At 42.0% G+C, this 18,981-nt stretch overlaps 1 protein-coding gene across 25 annotated transcripts in view; it reads right to left on the reverse strand.

The window, feature by feature from the left end:
• The window catches only part of ERC2 (ELKS/RAB6-interacting/CAST family member 2), a 1,931,514-nt gene that overhangs the window by 1,221,271 nt on the left and 691,262 nt on the right, over positions 1-18,981 (reverse strand). For all 25 annotated transcript variants that reach the window (XM_068253678.1, XM_068253677.1, XM_068253691.1 and 22 more), the window contains one exon: positions 13,323-13,460. In XM_068253678.1, coding sequence (XP_068109779.1) covers positions 13,323-13,460 — 138 coding nt within the window. The remainder of the gene's footprint in view (positions 1-13,322; positions 13,461-18,981) is intronic.

The raw sequence follows: 18,981 nt of genomic DNA on the forward strand, positions 1-18,981 counted from the left end.
TGTTAATTAATCTGTTTCTATGCATGCATTTAGAAACCTTGAATCAGAGAGACACGGAGACTATATGTATAAGATTCATAATTAACAAGTGTTTATTGGGACGCAGTCCTTGATTTTTATAGAGTACATGTAACAATTAAGGTTTATTAATTTAAGGGACGGTTATGGTTAGTAGAGGGTGTACATACAGTGGGTTGCAAAAGTATTCGGCCCCCTTGAAGTTTTCGTCATATTACAGCCACAAACATGAATCAATCTTATTAGAATTCCACATGAAAGACCAACCCAAAGTGGTGTACACATGAGAAGTGGAACGAAAATCATACATGATTCCAAACATGTTTTACAAATAAATAACTGCAAAGTGGTGTGTGCATAATTATTTGGCCCCCTTTGATCTGAGTGCAGTCAGTTGCCTATATACATTGCCTGATGAGTGCTAATGACTAAATAGAGTGCATCTGTGTATAATTTAATGTCAGTACTAATACAGCTGCTCTGTGAGGGCCTCAAAGGTTGTCTAAGAGAATATTGGGAGCAACAACACCGTGAAGTCCGAAGAACACACAAGACAGGTCAGGGATCAAGTTATCGAGAAATTAAAAAGCAGGCTTAGGTTACAAAAAGATTTCCAAAGCCTTGAACATCCCACGGAGCACTGTTCAAGCGATCATTCAGAAATGGAAGGAGTATGGCACAACTGTAAACCTACCAAGACAAGGCCGTCCACCTATTTCTCAGGTCGTCAAGCTGGGCACTACCTTCTCCCAAACAAGGACCACCAACACAGGGGCCCCACAAGGCTGCGTCCTGTCACCAGTCCTGTTCTCCCTGTACACAAACAACTGCAGATCCACTGAAAACTCTGTCAAAGTTATCAAATTTGCAGATGATACCACCATTGTGGGCCTCATCACCAATAACGATGAGCAGGCATACCGTCATCAGGTTGAAAAAATCTGCAACTGGTGCAAGGAGAACGGGCTGGTTCTCAACACCGCAAAAAACGTTGAGATGATCATCGACTTTAGGAAGCGTGCACCCACACCACCCCCAATCCACATCGACGGCACGGAAGTCGCACGAGTCCCCTGCGCCCGTCTCCTAGGCCCAGCCATCTCCAACAATCTGAGGTGGAAGGCCAACACCACCTACATCCAGAGGAAAGCCCAGCAGAGACTATTCTTCCTCCGCCAACTGAGGAAGTTCGGCATGGACCAGAAACTGCTGACGAGCTTCTACTCAGCCACCATCGAATCCATCATCTGTTCTTCTATCCTTGTCTGGTACGCTGGCTCCTCTGCCAGCGACAGACACAAGCTACAGAGAGTCATCAGATCAGCGGAAAGGATCATCGGAAAACCACTTCCCCCACTGGACCTACTCTTCAACACCAGACTGCGCTCCAGAGCCTTGCGGATCGCAAATGATCCTTCGCACCCAGGCTCCCGCTTTTTCTGTCGTCTCCGTTCAGGCCAGAGGTATCGGGCCATCTACACCAGGACCTCAAGGCACAGGAACAGCTTCTTCCCCTCAGCTGTCAAATTACTGAACTCTCTGGACTCACTCCCATCCCCCACCACCAAAAGAAGAGCGGCCCCTCCTTAGGTCGCTTGCTTCACTAGCTAGAATAGTCTTTTAAGCATGCCTACACTGCAGAACTCTTTTTTTGGAAATGGCTGTTATGTAATTACTGTACCGTACCGTATTGTATTTGGATTTGTTTTGATGTATTGCTATCTCTGGTGTGTGTCATTTACTGTTTCTATGCCCTGCTCGTGCCAAGCCCAATTCCGGGCATGACCCAGTTGTGCTTGGCGGAAAATAAAATTCTGATTCTGATTCTAAACTCACAGGCCGAACAAGGAGAGCGCTGATCAGAAATGCAGTCTAGAGGCCCATGGTGACTCTGGACGAGCTGCAGAGATCTACAGCTCAGGTGGGAGACTCTGTCCATGGGACAACTATTAGTCATAGCGTTTTGCATTTTGGCCAAAATGTTCCATTTTGGTCTCATCTGACCAGAGCACCTTCTTCCACATGGTTGCTGTGTCCCCCACATGCACTGTACAAAGTTGGCCTTTATGGAAGAGTGGCAAGAAGAAAGGCATTGTTAACAGAAAGCATAAGAAGTCCCGTTTGCAGTTTGTTACAAGCCATGTGGGGGACACAGCAACCATGTGGAAGAAGGTGCTCTGGTCAGATGAGACCAAAATGGAACATTTTGGCCAAAATGCAAAACGCTATGTGTGGCGGAAAACTAACACTGCACATCACTCTGAACACACCATCACCACTGTCAAATATGGTGGTGGCAGCATCATGCTCAGGGGGTGCATCTCTTCAGCAGGGACAGGGTAGCTGGTCAGAGTTGATGGGAAGATGGATGGAGCCAAATACAGGGCAAACTTGGAAGAAAACCTCTTGGAGACTGCAAAAGACTTGAGACTGGGGCGGAGGTTCACCTTCCAGCTGGACAATGACCCTAAACATAAAGCCAGGGCAACATTGGAATGGTTTAAAACAAAACATACCAATGTGTTAGAATGGCCCAGTCAAAGTCCAGATCTAAATCCAATCGAGAATCTGTGACAATATCTGAAAACTGCTGTTCACAAACGCTGTCCATCTAATCTGACTGAGCTGGAGCTGTTTTGCAAAGAACAATGGCCAAGGATTTCAGTCTCTAGATGTGCAAAGCTGGTAGAGACATACCCTAAAAGACTGGCAGCTGTAATTGCAGCAAAAGGTGGTTCTACAAAGTATTAACTCAGGAGGCCGAATAATTACGCACACCCCACTTTGCAGTTATTGATTTATAAAAAATGTTTGGAATAATGTATGGTTTTCGATCCACTTCTCACATGTACACCACTTTGTATTGGTCTCTGACGTGGAATTCCAATAAAATTGACGCATGTTTGTGGCAGTAATGTGACAAAATGTGGAAAACTTCAAGTGGGCCGAATACTTTTGCAACCCACTGTAATTATTAAGAGGTGTGTTAGGGGGTGTACATAATTAAATATGATGCAATCTGATGAGCTCAGTGTCTTGTGCAAGTGTGCTTTGCTTAACCACTTCGCTACCCTGGTCATTTTCACAGTTCGGCTCAGCTCTGATTACTTTGTCAATAACTTAAATAAATAATTATCACAACTAAATTATCTATATATATTGTTTTATTCAACACAAATTAGGCTTTTTGTGGCTGATATTTGTTTCTATTCATGACCTTATTGTCCATGTATTTTAAAAGGAAAATAAGAAAAAAAGTGAAAAAATGCACAATTTATCCACTTTCATACATTATAGCTTCAATGTAAATGACTTCTATTGTACATTAAACCCACCCATTTTATTTGTCTATCTATCCTGTTTATTTAAATGGTTAATTTATTTTAATATGTTTTAGTAACACATTATATATACACCATACTCTCTTGTTACATTTGTCTGCTCCTGGAATGTTTGTTTTACAATTGTTTACACATTAATCCTGCCATTGCATTTCCTGTGAGTAAGAGATGGGTTTGCTGTCATTCCTTTACAACTGTGTAGAATTGTTATCAGCTCAGAGATAAAAAAAAAAAACAGTGTTATCTAGGATTTTGTAGGGAGGGGAGTGCAGATACTTATTTTTACGTCATGGGGCAGGAAGTGGTTAAACTAGTGAATTGATATTTGTAGATTCTCAAATCTACAATACCCAGACTAAAATAGAAGGGACAGAATAACTTTTGCCATAGATCAGGGGTGTAAAACTCAAATACAAAGTGGGACGAAATGTAACACTTTGACCAAGTCACAGGCCCACCTCAATAGCTGTTTGTAGAAAATAAGGTAGCTAGCTGATTGATAACTGAATTCAATTCCCTTAATACTCGGGGGTGGATGCCATCTGGGCCAGGTGCCTTATCTATTTTGATTTTAAATAAGTGTGCCTTCACTCCTTCCTATGTTAGGCATTCACATTGAATGAGGTAGATTGGGAACAACCCAGGGCAGTATCATGGGATGAGGGCATCACCTTGGTGAAGTTGGAAGCAAAGCATGCATTTAAAATGTCAGCTTTAGCTTGGTCTTCATCGGAGCGATATTCTGTACTTGAGCTACAGAACTGTCAGGTAAATTGTCACTAAGGTGGTAGGCGACCATGGGACTACATGATTGATATACTGATAAGACATCAGCACTTTCCTTGTGGAGCCTTGTCTCTATGCATCTAATTTGCTGCACTGCCCTGTCCTCTTCCCTTTCCTCTTGTAAACTGCATCATTATCATCATATACGGTTACAATTGAGGAACGATCCAAGTACTGTTGGATCAACAGGAACTATAAAAAGTACTGTTGGATTGACAAGAAATTTTTACTCTGATTTAATATATGATGCAGAAATCAATTCTTGTTGGAGGTAAACTGAACACCATATTAAGAATTTTAGTGAGAGAAAAAAAAAAGATAGAAAAATCGGCTTAATCCCAATATTTGACCGGCTGTCATGGTACACATTGGCACCAATGACAAAGTTAGTGGGAGATGGAAGGTCCTCAAAAATGATTTTCAGGTACTTGGAGATAAACTTAAAGCAAGGACCTCCAAGGTGGTGTTCTCTGAAATACTGCCAGTGCCACGTGCTACATCTGAGAGACAGAGGGAGCTTAGGGAGTTAAATAAGTGGCTGAGAAATTGGTGTAGGAAGGAAGGGTTTGGGTTCCTGGAGAACTGGGCAGACTTTGCAGTCGGCTACAGGTTCTACAGCAGGGACGGGCTGCACCTTAATGGGGAGGGTGCAGCTGCATTGGGGGAGAAGATGGCTAAACGGTTGGAGGAGATTTTAAACTAGGATCTGGGGGGAGGCGGGAGGATAAAGTCTCAACATATAGACAAGATAAGGTAAAAAGACAGTGGGAGCCTAACATTATGGGGGGTGGAGAGGGGGGTGGGGACAGTGTAAAGATTAAGGAGGTTGGTAAAACTTCAAGTAGCCCATTTCAGGTAAACAAAATTGGTAAATGTGGTGGTAAAAATATAAAGTGCATGATAACCAATGCTCGGAGCCTTGCAAATAAAATAGATGAACTAGAGTTCATTCTGAATGACAAAGGCTATGACATTGTGGGAATAACCGAGACATGGATGGATGAAAGTCATGACTGGATAGCCAATTTAAAAGGATACAATGTGTTCAGGAGGGATAGAACAGGGAAAAAAGGTGGAGGGGTTTGTCTCTTTGTTAAGAATTCTTTTACAGCTGTCCTCAACGATGAGATGGAGGAAGATTGCGAAGATGTGGAGTCCGTTTGGGTAAATATTCATGGTGGAAATAAAAGTTGCCAATTGCTTATTGGGGTATGCTACAGACCACCTCATATTAATGAAGCTGCAGAACTGCAATTACTACAGCAAATTGAAAAAGCGGCAAGTAAAAATGAGGTCATAGTTATGGGCGACTTCAACTTTCCAGACATTGACTGGGGTATTGAGGCTACCCATTCTGGTAAAAGCAGCAGATTTCTGGCAGCACTACAGGACAATTACTTGACTCAAATGGTAACGGAACCAACTAGGGGGAATGCGTTACTGGATCTGATCATTTCGAATAGACCAGATAATGTATCAAATGTGCAGGTTCAAGAACATTTGGGAAATAGTGATCACAACATGATAACGTTTGATCTGGTGACTGATAGGCCACGGGGCAGCGGGACCACTAAAACTATGAATTTTAGAAAAGCAAAGTTCAATCAAATCAGGCAGGCACTAAGTTTGGTGAACTGGGATAATGTACTACAAGGGGAGGACACTGAAGGGAAATGGCAAGCTTTTAAACGTATTCTCAATCAATATTGTAGTATGTATATCCCATATGGAAACAAAATGTCTAGGAATAAAAAAAGGCCTCTATGGATGAATAGAAAGGTTAAAGATAAAATGAAGAGGAAAAAGAATGCCTATAAGGTCCTAAAACAGGAGGGGACCGAGACTGCACTAAGCAATTATAAGGAGTGCAATAAAAATTGTAAAAAAGAAATTAGGCTGGCAAAGATCGAAGCTGAAAATCAAATCGCTAGGGATATCAAATCTAACCCAAAAAAGTTTTACAAGTACATCAACTCTAAAAAAAGAAAGGTTGACTGTATAGGACTCCTAAAGGATGAGGGTGGGAACTCAATGGTGGATGACCAAGGTAAGGCAGAGTTATTAAATGCTTTCTTTGCTTCTGTCTTTACAAAGGAAACAGCACTGTTGCAAATTACAGAGGCGGAAGAGTCTCAATCTTCTAACTGTAATATTAAATACTTAACGCAGGAAGAAGTAAAGGCAAGACTAAATAAATTAAAAATAGACAAGGCACCTGGCCCGGATGGCATGCATCCTCGGGTCCTAAGGGAATTAAGTTCAGTTATAGATAAACCCCTTTATCTTATCTTTTGTGACTCTCTTGCAACTGGCAGAGTCCCAGTGGATTGGCGTACAGCCCACGTTTTCCCATTATTTAAGAAGGGCAAAAAATCAGATCCAGGAAATTATAGACCTGTAAGCTTAACATCAGTTGTATGCAAACTATTTGAGGGGTTACTAAGAGATACTATACATGACTTCATAGTAGAAAATAATCTTATTTCTCAGCATCAACATGGGTTTACTAAAGACAGGTCCTGTTTGACTAACATGCTCAGCTTTTATGAGGTAGTGAATGCTAATATGGATATTGGGAATGCTGTAGATGTGATATACTTAGACTTTGCTAAGGCATTCGACACTGTTCCCCACAAAAGTCTGGTGCAAAAGATGAGGATGCAAGGACTGGGGAAGAGTCTGTGTGCTTGGATAGGGAACTGGCTAATGGACAGAAAACAAAGAGTTGTGGTCAATGGATCATACTCAAAATGGGAGACTGTTAGCAGTGGGGTCCCACAGGGGTCTGTACTGGGTCCAGTGCTCTTCAATTTATTTATTAATGACCTAGTGGATACAGTAGTGAGCAATGTTGCTATTTTTGCAGATGATACAAAATTGTGCAGAATCATCAACTCTGAGGAAGATAGTGTTATATTGCAACAGGATCTGGATAGGATGGCTATATGGGCACATACATGGCAGATGAAATTCAATGTTGACAAATGTAAAGTCATGCATTTTGGTCGTACCAATGGTCTAACACCATACAAAATAAATGGGATACAGTTGGGGACATCAAACTTGGAGAAGGACTTAGGAGTACTCATCGACAACAAGTTAAATAATCGTACTCAATGCCAAGCCGCTGCAGCTAAAGCTAACAAAATTTTGGGATGCATTAAAAGGGAAATAAAAACTCGAGATGCTAGCATAATATTGCCCCTGTTTAACTCTCTAGTAAGGCCACATCTGGAATATGGAATTCAGTTCTGGGCACCACATTACAAAAAAGATATTGCAGTTTTAGAGCAGGTGCAGAGACGAGCAACAAAATTGATACGTGGGATGGAAGGTCTCACTTACCAAGAAAGGTTAGATAAACTGGGTTTATTTAGTCTAGAGAAAAGACGCCTTAGAGGAGATCTAATTAACATGTATAAATACATCAGAGGGCAATATAATAGCTTGGCGGATGAGCTTTTTGTCCCTAGGCCTTCTCAAAGGACTAGAGGACATGATCTGCGCATGGAGGAAAAACGTTTTAGCCATTTATTTAGGAAAGGGTTCTTTACAGTAAGAGTGATTAAGATGTGGAATGCATTGCCACAGGAAGTCGTTATGGCAAACTCTATACCTGCATTTAAAGGGGGCTTAGATGCTTTCCTTGCGTTGAATGACATCCATGGCTACAATTACTAGGTAATGCCAATGATGTTAATCCAGGGATTTTATCTGATTGCCATCTGGAGTCGGGAAGGAATTTTTACCTCGTAAGGGTTTTTTCGCCTTCCTCTGGATCAACAGGGATATGTGAGGGAGCAGGCTGGAGTTGTACTTTGTACTGGTTGAACTCGATGGACGTATGTCTTTTTTCAACCAAAGTAACTATGTAACTATGTAACTATTTTGTATATTTTTTCACATTTATCATGTCAAATCTCGTCAATAAACCAAGGTTCTTTCAATGTGGTCTAATAGAATTTCAGAAAAAACATGTGGCTTTCATGATCTTGCTCTTGTTAATTTACAGTGATTACATAAATCTGGACTATGCAACAGACGTTTTAATAAACACTTCTCCGCACTTACAGTCAGTTACACCAGGATGACTACTGGGCCTGTCATCGGTATGGGCTAAGAAGTCAAACACATCTGCTAAAGAGGTTCTACTTGATTAACAACTAACATAGAGAAATCTAAGCAATATGTTTTTGTTTTATAAGTATTTGCATTGGCACGTTTTCCTTGCACGCTAATCATATGTTTTTTCTTAACATGGCAAATTGTTTTGTATTTTTTGCTGTAACAGGAAGTAAGCCTAAGACATGGATAGAAGACTGCATGCAGACTGGGAAAAAGTGTGTAAATTGGCAAAAGTGTCCTCAAGAAAATTACTATGATAACAGTTCAGATGGGTGATTAGTAGATTTATTGTTAAGAACAGTTAAATACACGTGAAGCATTTTGTAGATTCATATGAGTTTGTCATGTTTGGTGTTAAAACATACATCATCAGGTAGATTTTTTTAAGTGCGGCCAGTTGAAAAGCTGAACACCAGGCAGCAAATTAACCACTTTACCCCCGCGCGTACGGATTTCTCCACCCCTTTTTCCATCCTTTCACCCCCAGGGACGGAGAAATCCGTACTTTGCGCACTCCCGCCGCTGTCCGCGCTCCCGCTCGTAAACACGCCGCCCGCCGCTAGTAAACACGCCGCCGCCCGCTCGCCCAGAGATCAACGAACGGGAAAATCCATTCCCGTTCGTTGATCTAAGCCCCGCAATGATCGGCTGAGCAGCGCGATCATTGTGAAAAAATAACAAAGTCCCAGCCTCTTTCTACTTCCTGCAAGCGTCCGGAAGGACGCTTGCAGGTCGCATGAAACAAATTGGTAATGTTGCCATCTTGTGGCCAAATAGTAAAACTACACCCTAACCATTTTTTACACACAAATAAACTTGTTTTACACAAAAAATTAACTCCTTACCTCCCACACTCCCCAATTTTTTTTTTGCAATTAAAAAAAAAATAAAAAATTTACAATTTAAAAAAAATACATAAATAGTTACCTTAGGGACTGAACTTTTTAAATATTTATGTCAAGAGGGTATAACACTGTTACTTTATAAACTATGGGCTTGTAATTAGGGATGGACGCAAAACTGAAAAAAATGCACCTTTATTTCCAACTAAAATATTGGCGGCAAACATTGTGATAGGGACATAATTTAAACGGTTTTATAACCGGGATAAATAGGCATATACATTTAATGGGTTTTAATTACAGTAGCATGCATTATTTAAAAACTATAAAGGCCGAAAACTGAAAAATAATAAATTTTTTCCCACATTTTTTCCTATTTTCCCATTAAAACACATTTAGAATAAAATTATTCTTGGCATAATGTCCAACCTAAAGAAAGCCTAATTGGTGGCGAAAAAAACAAGATATAGTTCATTTCATTGCGATAAGTAATGATAAAATTATAGACGAATGAATGGAAGGAGCGCTGAAAGGTGAAAATTGCTCTGGTGGTCAGGGGGTAAAACCCCTCAGTTGGGAAGTGGTTAAACACATAAACAAAAATTCAGTTAATGGGATTCTGATTTCAGAAGTAAGTCTTCAGGACTTGAGGCCATATGCAATTCACTTTTTCACCTGAGTTTTCTCCTAGGTGATATTTTTAAATTTGTCAATAAAACGCCTGTTAAGCCACCAGAAAGCAAGAAAATACTCAAAATAATTTTGATAGTACTTTTGTACTTATGTCTCAGTACCTTTTCAGTTAAAAAGTACTAGAAAGTTATTTTAAATAGAAGATGCACAATTATCTCCTAGGAGAAAATGCAGGGGGAAACGTGAAATTGCATATGGGACTAGGTGTGGACATTCATGAAAAGCAGCACTTTGTCTTGCAGTGATTCTCTATTCCTTAGAAAAAAAACAGCAGCTATGAAGAATTGCCATTAAAGAGTATGATCTTACTTAGATCATAGGGACAGGGAGACAAGTCCTATATATCTTAACCTCCTGGGCGATAATCCCGAGCTGAGCTCGGGGTATGTCGCGTAGGAGGAGTTCTCAGGCCCTGGTGGGCCGATTTGCATAATTTTTTTTTGTTACACGCAGCTAGCACTTTGCTAGCTGCGTGTAACTTCCGATCGCCGATGCTCGCCGCCGATCCGCCGCTACCCACCGTGCCGCGTAGCCCCCCCCCCTCCCCGACCCCTTGCGCAGCCTGGCCAATCAGTGCCAGGCAGCGCTGAGGGGTGGATCGGGACTCCCTCTGACGTCACGACGTCAATGACGTCATCCCGCCCCGTCACCATGGCGACCGGGGAAGCCCAGCAGGAAATCCCGTTCAATTTCCTGCTTACTCTGATCGCCGAAAGCGATCGGAGTGGGTGGGGGGATGCCGCTGAGCAGCGGCTATCATATAGCGAGCCCAGGGCTCGCTACATGATTTAAAAAATAAAAAATGTAAAAAAAAGTGCTGCGCCCCCTCCTGGGCGATGTAATTGTATCGCCCAGAGGGTTAATACTCACAAGTGATGCAGCCAGATATCCTGTAAGTATTGTACCCATAGTGCACAGGTGTCGAACTCCAGGCCTGGAAGGCCAGATCCATGCCAGTGTTTAGGATGAACTGAGGAAGAGAAGAATGTGTTCTGCCTGATGGACCACACCTTTCCTGATTCAGATCCATCAATTAATTTGAGCTGTGTCAAAAATGTGTGAGGACCTACGCTCTCGAAGGACCAGTTTGAGGTCCCTGGCATAGTGTAATGTATGGATGATACTGTACCTAGTCTGGGTCATTGGAATCACTCATCTCAAGTACGATAAGTACTTTGGGTCGGCGACCCATGCTTTGCTGATCGCCGGCGGTCAGCAAAGCGCTGCTGCATGAGTAAACCTATGGGATATCTCTCACTGTAGGGACTGCAAAGCATTTGCAATTATCGCTATTCGCAAATACCCTGCATGCAGCATTTTCCTGGCAATTTGGTGTGATTCTCATTCACTAGAATGAGAATCGCAAGACGCGATCACCGAAAAAATTGCTGAAAAACTTCAATGCAAAATCGCAATAATTTGCATTTACAAGTGTGAACGGGGCATAAAGGACATTTGCCTTTCTCCTTGAACCTTTTCTCCCTTGGATTAGAGTCACATGGCTAATACACAGACATTGCTAATGTGGCAAGCTCTGTATGAGCATTATACGCTCCTTTCAGCAAAGACATATACAAGGAAATTAAAAGATTACAGAATACAGTAATGAAGAAAAGTATCAGTGTGCTGTCTAATAATATAAAACCATTCTGAATATGGTGATTCTAATCACCATAACTTGAAGATGCTATAGATAAACTGTAACTAATAAAAATTCTGATAAAGATCACATAAAAAGCACTGAACACCAATACAATTCATTTGGGGCATTACATGTTAGGATGCCATGACAAGAAAGGGCAAGTGCTGGCACTCAACATGCTGACAGACGTTTGTCAGTACCTCCTCCTTTATCTACAGTGTGCCCCACAAATTAACCTCCTTACATACATAAACCTGCTCCTCCGCCAATTTTTCCTGTAGCGGTTATTTGTAGCCACTATTTTTTGTAGCAGCTATATGTGCCACTATTTTCCTGTAGTGGCTATTTGTGCTGCTATTTTTCGTGTTGCAACTATTTGTAGCCGCTGTATTTCAAGCACATCTGGTGCCCAAAATTTTTTGGGGGCGCCTAAATCTCCTGCCCCAATAGACATCATACCATTCACTCTTGTGCTGTTGGTTGGGTAGAAACTGAGCATATCCACAATTTCATCCCTGGGCCAACCCCAAATCCATTAAGGGTGGCTGAAAAAAATTGCCAACTTCATGTACCCGTCAATAAGGTGCAATATAGTAACCTTCTCTCCTTCGCCACTTTTTCAACAAGGTACATAGCAGTGCTCTCAATTCATCATCTGTTTCTTCCAGATAGACTACTCAGTTACCAATGCATAAACAGTTTTTACCGAGCTGCACAAACTCCCTTTTAAAGTGGATCCGAGGGCATTCCTCAAGCCAAATACTTTTTTTGTTTTGTTCCTTATAAACTAAACAAGCCTCGCCCACAAATGTTCACAGTGCTTTGGCACTGTAGCAAGGGCTTATGGGAGCTCAGTCCGAGTAGGAGGAGGAGGAGGTTACTAGCCATTGATTTCAGAGGCAGAGGGGAGGAGGGAGGAGGAGAGGGGACTGAATTTACACACAGGTAAGCTGATAGCATCTCCAGCCCATAGACTGTGGCAATGTGACAAACGGAACATGGCAGCCCTCATTGTATCACAAGAATAAATAACCATACACTGTTGAAGCTGTTTGCAGCTAGATATGCTGTGTAAACTATCTAAACTTTAGATAAGATATATAGCTAAATTACTTGTTATAGTTAGTTTTTCATCTTGGATCCGCTTTAAAAGATCTCTCCACTCTTTCTACAATAGCAGAAACAAAATGTATAAATCGGTTCAAAGCTGTGGACAAAGGCTTGAATAAGGACAAAAACTTTTTATATTGGTATGAAGCTGATGATATGTATTGCCATAACTCTTTCTCAGCCTATATTGCACCCTCTCTGCTTGTAGCTAAACTTGTGCACTCTGAATTTACAATGCCTCTGTGACCGTCTGAGTCCCAATTCTGTGCGTATTGTGTAAACAAGGAGTTTAATCTCAGCTAACAACCTCTCACCCCATTTAGATGTTCTATTTCACTTAACGGACCACTATCGCAAAAAAATTGTAACATTTGAAATACATGTAAACATACAAATAAGAAGTATCTTTTTCCAAAGTAAAAATTGCTATAAATTAATTTTCTCCATGTTGCTGTCATGTACAGAAGTTAGAAGAAATAAGATGGGACTGACGGGTTTTTGACTAGTCCATTTCTTCATGAGGGCTTCTTAGTATTAGTACTAGTAGAACTAAAAGGAAACATTGGCCTAGTGCTGGGTTGAAACTAAATGTTTGTAATGTAAGCAAAATACAGCATTATCTCGTAAGAAGGCCAGTTTACAAGCTTGACTCTGGCAACATCTTGCTATAGACTAAGAACATTTTGTGACCATTTACAGGTTTGAATGAAAACATTTTCTCAGTCTTGTTACAATAGGACTGTGGCCTCTATGTAAAGTGATTACCTTTTCAGAGAGAGCCTCCTCCAGGGTTGCTAGGGCAGTGTCTGTATTACTGGAATCTGTCTGCAGGGACTTGACCCGATCCTTTAGGTTTCCAAGCTGCTTGTCTTTATCTCTTAGCTGCTCTTGAAGATTTTCAATCTAATAAAAAGAAAAAAAAATACCAATTACACAAAAACTCATATGTATGTTTAAAGTGGAGCTGTCAGCCATACTATCTCAGAAAAAAAACCACATATATAAGAAGATAAATACTTACTCTACTTACATAACATGTGTATTGCACTGTCCACATTTTGATCTTAGTGATTTTTCTACAGTAAAAAGGAGAGAATCTATCTTAGGATTTTCTATTTTGTCTATCGTGAAGCCAATCCTGACATCATTTCTTCCCTTACTATGTCTGTGTATCATTGCCCGCCCCCCTCCCAGTCTTCCGACACTCTCCCTCAGGTCTGCAGTAGAAAGTGTATTGAGAAATATTGGCCAATCAGAAAGGAACAGAGGTGTGGGAGGGGAAAACAGGAGGGAAAGAGGTTTCAGCCAACCAGGCTGCATTTGTTAAGTCTGAGGGGAAAGTAAAGAAGAAAAAAAGAAAACCCAGCATGCCCTGCAGCTTCCTTTGTGCTGCAGATGTACCAAATAAGAGACAGGAAACCATGGGGAAGGATATTTTATGGAGAGAAAAAAAATAAGAGTGATTTTTAAATTTTGGATTGCCTGGTTAGCATCCTTATTGCTGGTATACTAGATAAAAATAAATAATTGATTGTTGATTGTATGCCCGACAGTCACTATTTAACAAAATGGAGCTTCTAAAGCATGGGTGTGTTGTACAATTATTCCAGCAGGACAGAGAGGTGATGAAGTTGTCTCCCATAATTCATGAGTCATATTCTAGCAAAGACCTTATAAAAAATCAGTCAAAGCAAATAAATGCCAGTAGAACTTCAATGGGACAGCGGCACTATAACAGCATGCTCCCTAAATGTGCACTAATGATAAGAATTATGTCATGGATTGCATTCTTACCTAACACTTTCTTCCAAATAACAAAAACAAGCTTTAACTTGTGAATAATTAGGCTGCTACACTGCATGTAGACTCCTCAACTCTAATAAACAACTGAGCACAAAAAAGGTACTCTGCAGAATTAAGTCCACCATTTAACAAAGTCATTACCATTTTTCCCAAAGAGGGTGAAATGGTTGTGGGGGAAGCCTGGAGGTGCCGAACACCAGCCAGCGTGTAGCTACAGTGTTTAATTAACAGGCATTTAGTTATAGTATAGCTGTGCGCACGTTCGGCTATGGCTATTCGTTTGTCACAATGGGCACTAGGGGGTGGGGGTTATCTGTGGTGTGGGGGGTTAGGCGGCAGAGGTTCAGCAGTGACTGGGCATTACCTAGAACTATAGCCATGGATGTCTTTCAATGCAAGGAAAGCATCTAAGCCCCCTTTAAATGCAGATATAGAATTTGCCATAACTACTTCCTGTGGCAATGCATTCTACATTTTAATCACTCTAAAGGTGGCCACACACCATACAATTTTTTAATTACCTGTTCAATTTAAGAATACATTTTTCTGACTGATTGTAACATTTCAAAAATATGACCAATGTACCACACGCCTACGTTAAATTTTTCCCCAATTATGATAAAATGATTGGAAACTCTGGGAAAATTGCTAGGGTGTGTACATTAATAAATTGACAATCTAACACACACCATACGATGTTTAGAAAAATGTAAGAAAAATTTCCAGCATTCCGGATCGGTAAAAATAGAAAGAAATGGGGAAATCCGATCAGATTTTTCAGTCGAATGAAAAAATCTTTAAATTTTTTCGGGAGATCCAATCATATTTATCAAATTGCCGTAAAATTTGATCATTTTATTGTATGGTGTGTGGCCACCTTTACTGTAAAGAACCCTTTCCTAAATAAATGGCTTAAACATTTTTCTTCCATGCACAGATCATGTTCCATAGTCCTTTGCAAAAACCTAGGGACAAAAAGCTCACCCACCAAGCTTTTATATTGCCCTCTGACGTATTTATACATGTTATTTAGATCCCATCTAAGGTGTTTTTTCGCCAAACTAAACAAACCCAGTCTATCTAACCTTTCTTGGTAAGTGAGACCTTCCATCCCTCGTATCAATTTTGTTGCCCGTCTCTGCACCTGCTCTAAAATTGCAATATCTTTCCTGTAATGTGATGCCCAGAACTGAATTCCAGATACCACATGTGGCCTTACCAAAGAGTTAAACAGGGGCAATATTATGCTAGCATCCGGAGTTGTTGTGAAGTACAAAGCGAAGAAAGAACAGAGGCAACATGATCATCAGCAGCTGCCAGCACCATATGATGTGGGTGCCTGGTAAGGTCTGAAAGTGACACTAAAAACAGAAGAAATAAACAGATGGCTAATTAATGAAATTTGTGTATCATCTTGGAAAGGTTTTGTTTCTGTAATCTAGGTGCTAGTATATTGTGCAAAAGACTATGAAATTTCCTAAGGAACTAATAAGGAGAAAGCTCTCCCCAACTTGTCCTAATAATGCAATTTACTCTTCTTTCTACTCATAGTTCAGCTAAAATGCACCATGACCCCACCTTGGCAAGCCCTGCTCCTAAGGCGTTATACTACCAACACACTGTTGAGCTTCCTGTAGAGCCAAAAGTATATTTTTTTATCATCTCAGTTTAAAATCTACAGCATGTATACTGGTCTCTCAATGTCCATGTCCTTTCTTTTAGCTATTGGGTCTTTTAGCTTGCCCAACTGCTATTCCTTTTCTATTTACACTGCAGGATGCCAGTCCCTAATAATCCTACCATTTGACAATTACTTAAAGACTAGCAGGGCTGCTCATCCGGATTCCGGATATCCGAGTAACCCGGATATCCAACCTTTTTTCAGATATCCGACTGGATTCGGATTCCAGATAGTTAGGCCCAAATCCGGATAGCTATCTGCGGATAGTTTGGCGCATAACCCGGATATCCGCGGATATTAGGTAGATATCCGGATCCGAAATACTGTAACTAAGGAGATTAAGTCTTGGAGCCAATCAGAGGGCTCCCAGCAGAAGCCCTAGCAACCAATCACAGAAGGGAACCTTGGCCAGCCCCACCTGACCTCATTGAGCCAATCAGAGGGCTCCCAGCCTAAACTCTGGCACCCAATCACAGAAAGGAACCCTGGCCAGCCCCCCTGTATAATAATGAGGGCTGCCATGATGAGACAGATCGCCCTAGCTTGCTGAATGCTCACTGAGAGACATGCTCCAGTGCTGATGGCCTAGTAGCAGACCTGTACACAGTTATAAACCTAAAGCTGTTCAGTGATTAACCCCATTCACTATCACTACACTATAGTTAAATCGTTAATTAGCTTGATTTCATTTTGTGACAAACAGTCAGAGTGTGAGCTTCAGTGCTGCTGCAGCTGCTATGTGTCTGGTGTGTGCTGTGCACAGACCAGGCCATCTGCTGCCTGCTGGCCAGCTATTAGCCTTAGCTAGCTACAGTTTAGGTTAGGGATTAGGGAATAGCATTACTGTGTAATTGTGTAGTTACTACTGTAGTAATGCAGTCATAGTAGTAGTTGTTGTTACAGTAGTAGTACTACTGTGTTAGCTTACTACAGAACTGCTGTGCTGCTGAGCAGTGCCAGTGTGACAGTTAGTGTCCTCTCCTCTGCTGTCTGACTGTCACTCAGCACGTGGCACTTGCCGAGTGCAAAGTGTCACGTGCCACATGCAAACACGTGCAAAGTGCCACGTGCCAAGTGCCAAGTGCCAAGTGCAAAGCGCAAAGTGCCACATGCAAACATGTGCAAAGTGCCACGTGCAAAGTGCCACGTGCAAAGTGCCACGTGCAAAGTGCCACGTGCAAAGTGCAAAGTGCCACGTGCAAAGTCACATGCAAAGCGCAAAGTGGCACGTGCAATGTGCAAAGTGCCACGTGCAAAGTGCCACGTCAGGTGCAAATTGCAAAGTGCCACGTCACGTGCAAAGTGCAAAGTGGCACTTTGCATGTGACTTTGCACGTGGCACTTTGCACGTGATGTGGCATTTTGCACTTTGTACGTGGCACTTTGTACTTTTCACGTGACTTTGCACTTTGCACTTTGCATGTGGCACTTTGCACTTTGCATGTGGCACTTTGCATGTGTCAGGTGGCACGTGCAAAGTGCCAAATGCCAAGTGCCATGTGCCAAATGCCACGTGCCAAGTCCAGCATGCTCCTGGCAGACGTTACACCTGCTGTGGCTGCTGCTGCATTGCCTGCACCTGCTGCCTTTGCTGCTCCCACAGGCCACTGCTGCTGTGCTGATACCACCTATATTTAACCCAAAACACAATTTCTGCGTAATTTTTGGAGGAGTCTGGGCTGAAAATTGTCATGTCCCAGTTGTGCGGTTGGACTTTGGACACAATGTGGGCTGCATGACCGCTGTCTGGAACCTAGGCCTGATGTTAATTGACAGCCATTTTTTTTGGGGGGGGGGGGATTTAAAGTTCCCACCTCATCAATTAGTGTTCCCCTTTACAAAGTAATGATGCTACATGCCTCATTTACCCTAAAAAAACATTTTTAAAGCAATTTAAAGGCCACTTCCATTTTTTCTATACAGATATCCGAATCCGGCCGGATACTAGGGTGGGATATCCGATTCGGATCCGGATTGGAATTTTTTTGAAGTCGGATATCCAACCCAGATCGGATATCTGGGTATCCGGATCCGGATCCAATCCGGATTTTGAAAAGGGGTATCCGAGCAGCACTGTATATAAGGCTTTGCAATTCACCTACAATGCACTTGTCTGAATTCTGCTGGCTGCACAAATGATTAACCACTTTATCCACCTGTACAGTATATCTAAGTCCTCTGTGGCTTAATCTAATCCACGAGGACGTATATACAGTATAAGTTGTGTAGCAAAAGCACAGCTGTGCACAATTGGACTTGCTCCTGTGCCCTATCTGCTCCAGCACTAATTGGTGAAAGGGAATTGATGTTCCCTGAGCCAATAAAATTAATTGTTACTATTAAAAATGCTTTTATTTTCTCAGTTCATATAGAAAAATATACACTGTAGCTGTAACAACCTTACCTTCCAGTGGCAGATCCTGCGGCGTCTCTAGCGGGGTCCGGGCAGCTGGTGAGATCCCTGCACTGGCATCCTCCGGCAGTGTCCCCAGCTCCCCTGCGGCGGTGAGTTCTCTCGCGCGCAAGGTCAGACAGGCCTTATAGGCTGAGGAGGCGGGTTTAGGTGATGTCAGCAGTGATGTCACTAGGTGACATCACCATCCAGGAAGTCTATGAAGGAGAGAGAAGGGAGGCGGCACTAGTTGCTGGATGGCAACCTATGTGGGGGTAGTGGGAATTGCTGACCTGTGCCTCCGGATCACAAACAATGCATCAAGTCAAATCAGTAGAGAGTAGATTCCGGGCACCAGTACGTTGCAGATCACCACCTTTATTTCATCCCACATAAAGACAGACACATGTGCACAGGGCTGGTCTAACAGCCGTTTCACAAGCCCACACGCTTGCTTCCTCAGAGACAACGTACTGGTGCCCGGAATCTACTCTCTACTGATTTGACTTGAACCATCCAGGAAGTGCTGTCAATTTTGGGAGTGGTTT

The sequence above is a fragment of the Hyperolius riggenbachi genome, chromosome 9 (genome assembly GCF_040937935.1).
Source record: "Hyperolius riggenbachi isolate aHypRig1 chromosome 9, aHypRig1.pri, whole genome shotgun sequence".
NCBI lineage: Eukaryota > Metazoa > Chordata > Amphibia > Anura > Hyperoliidae > Hyperolius > Hyperolius riggenbachi.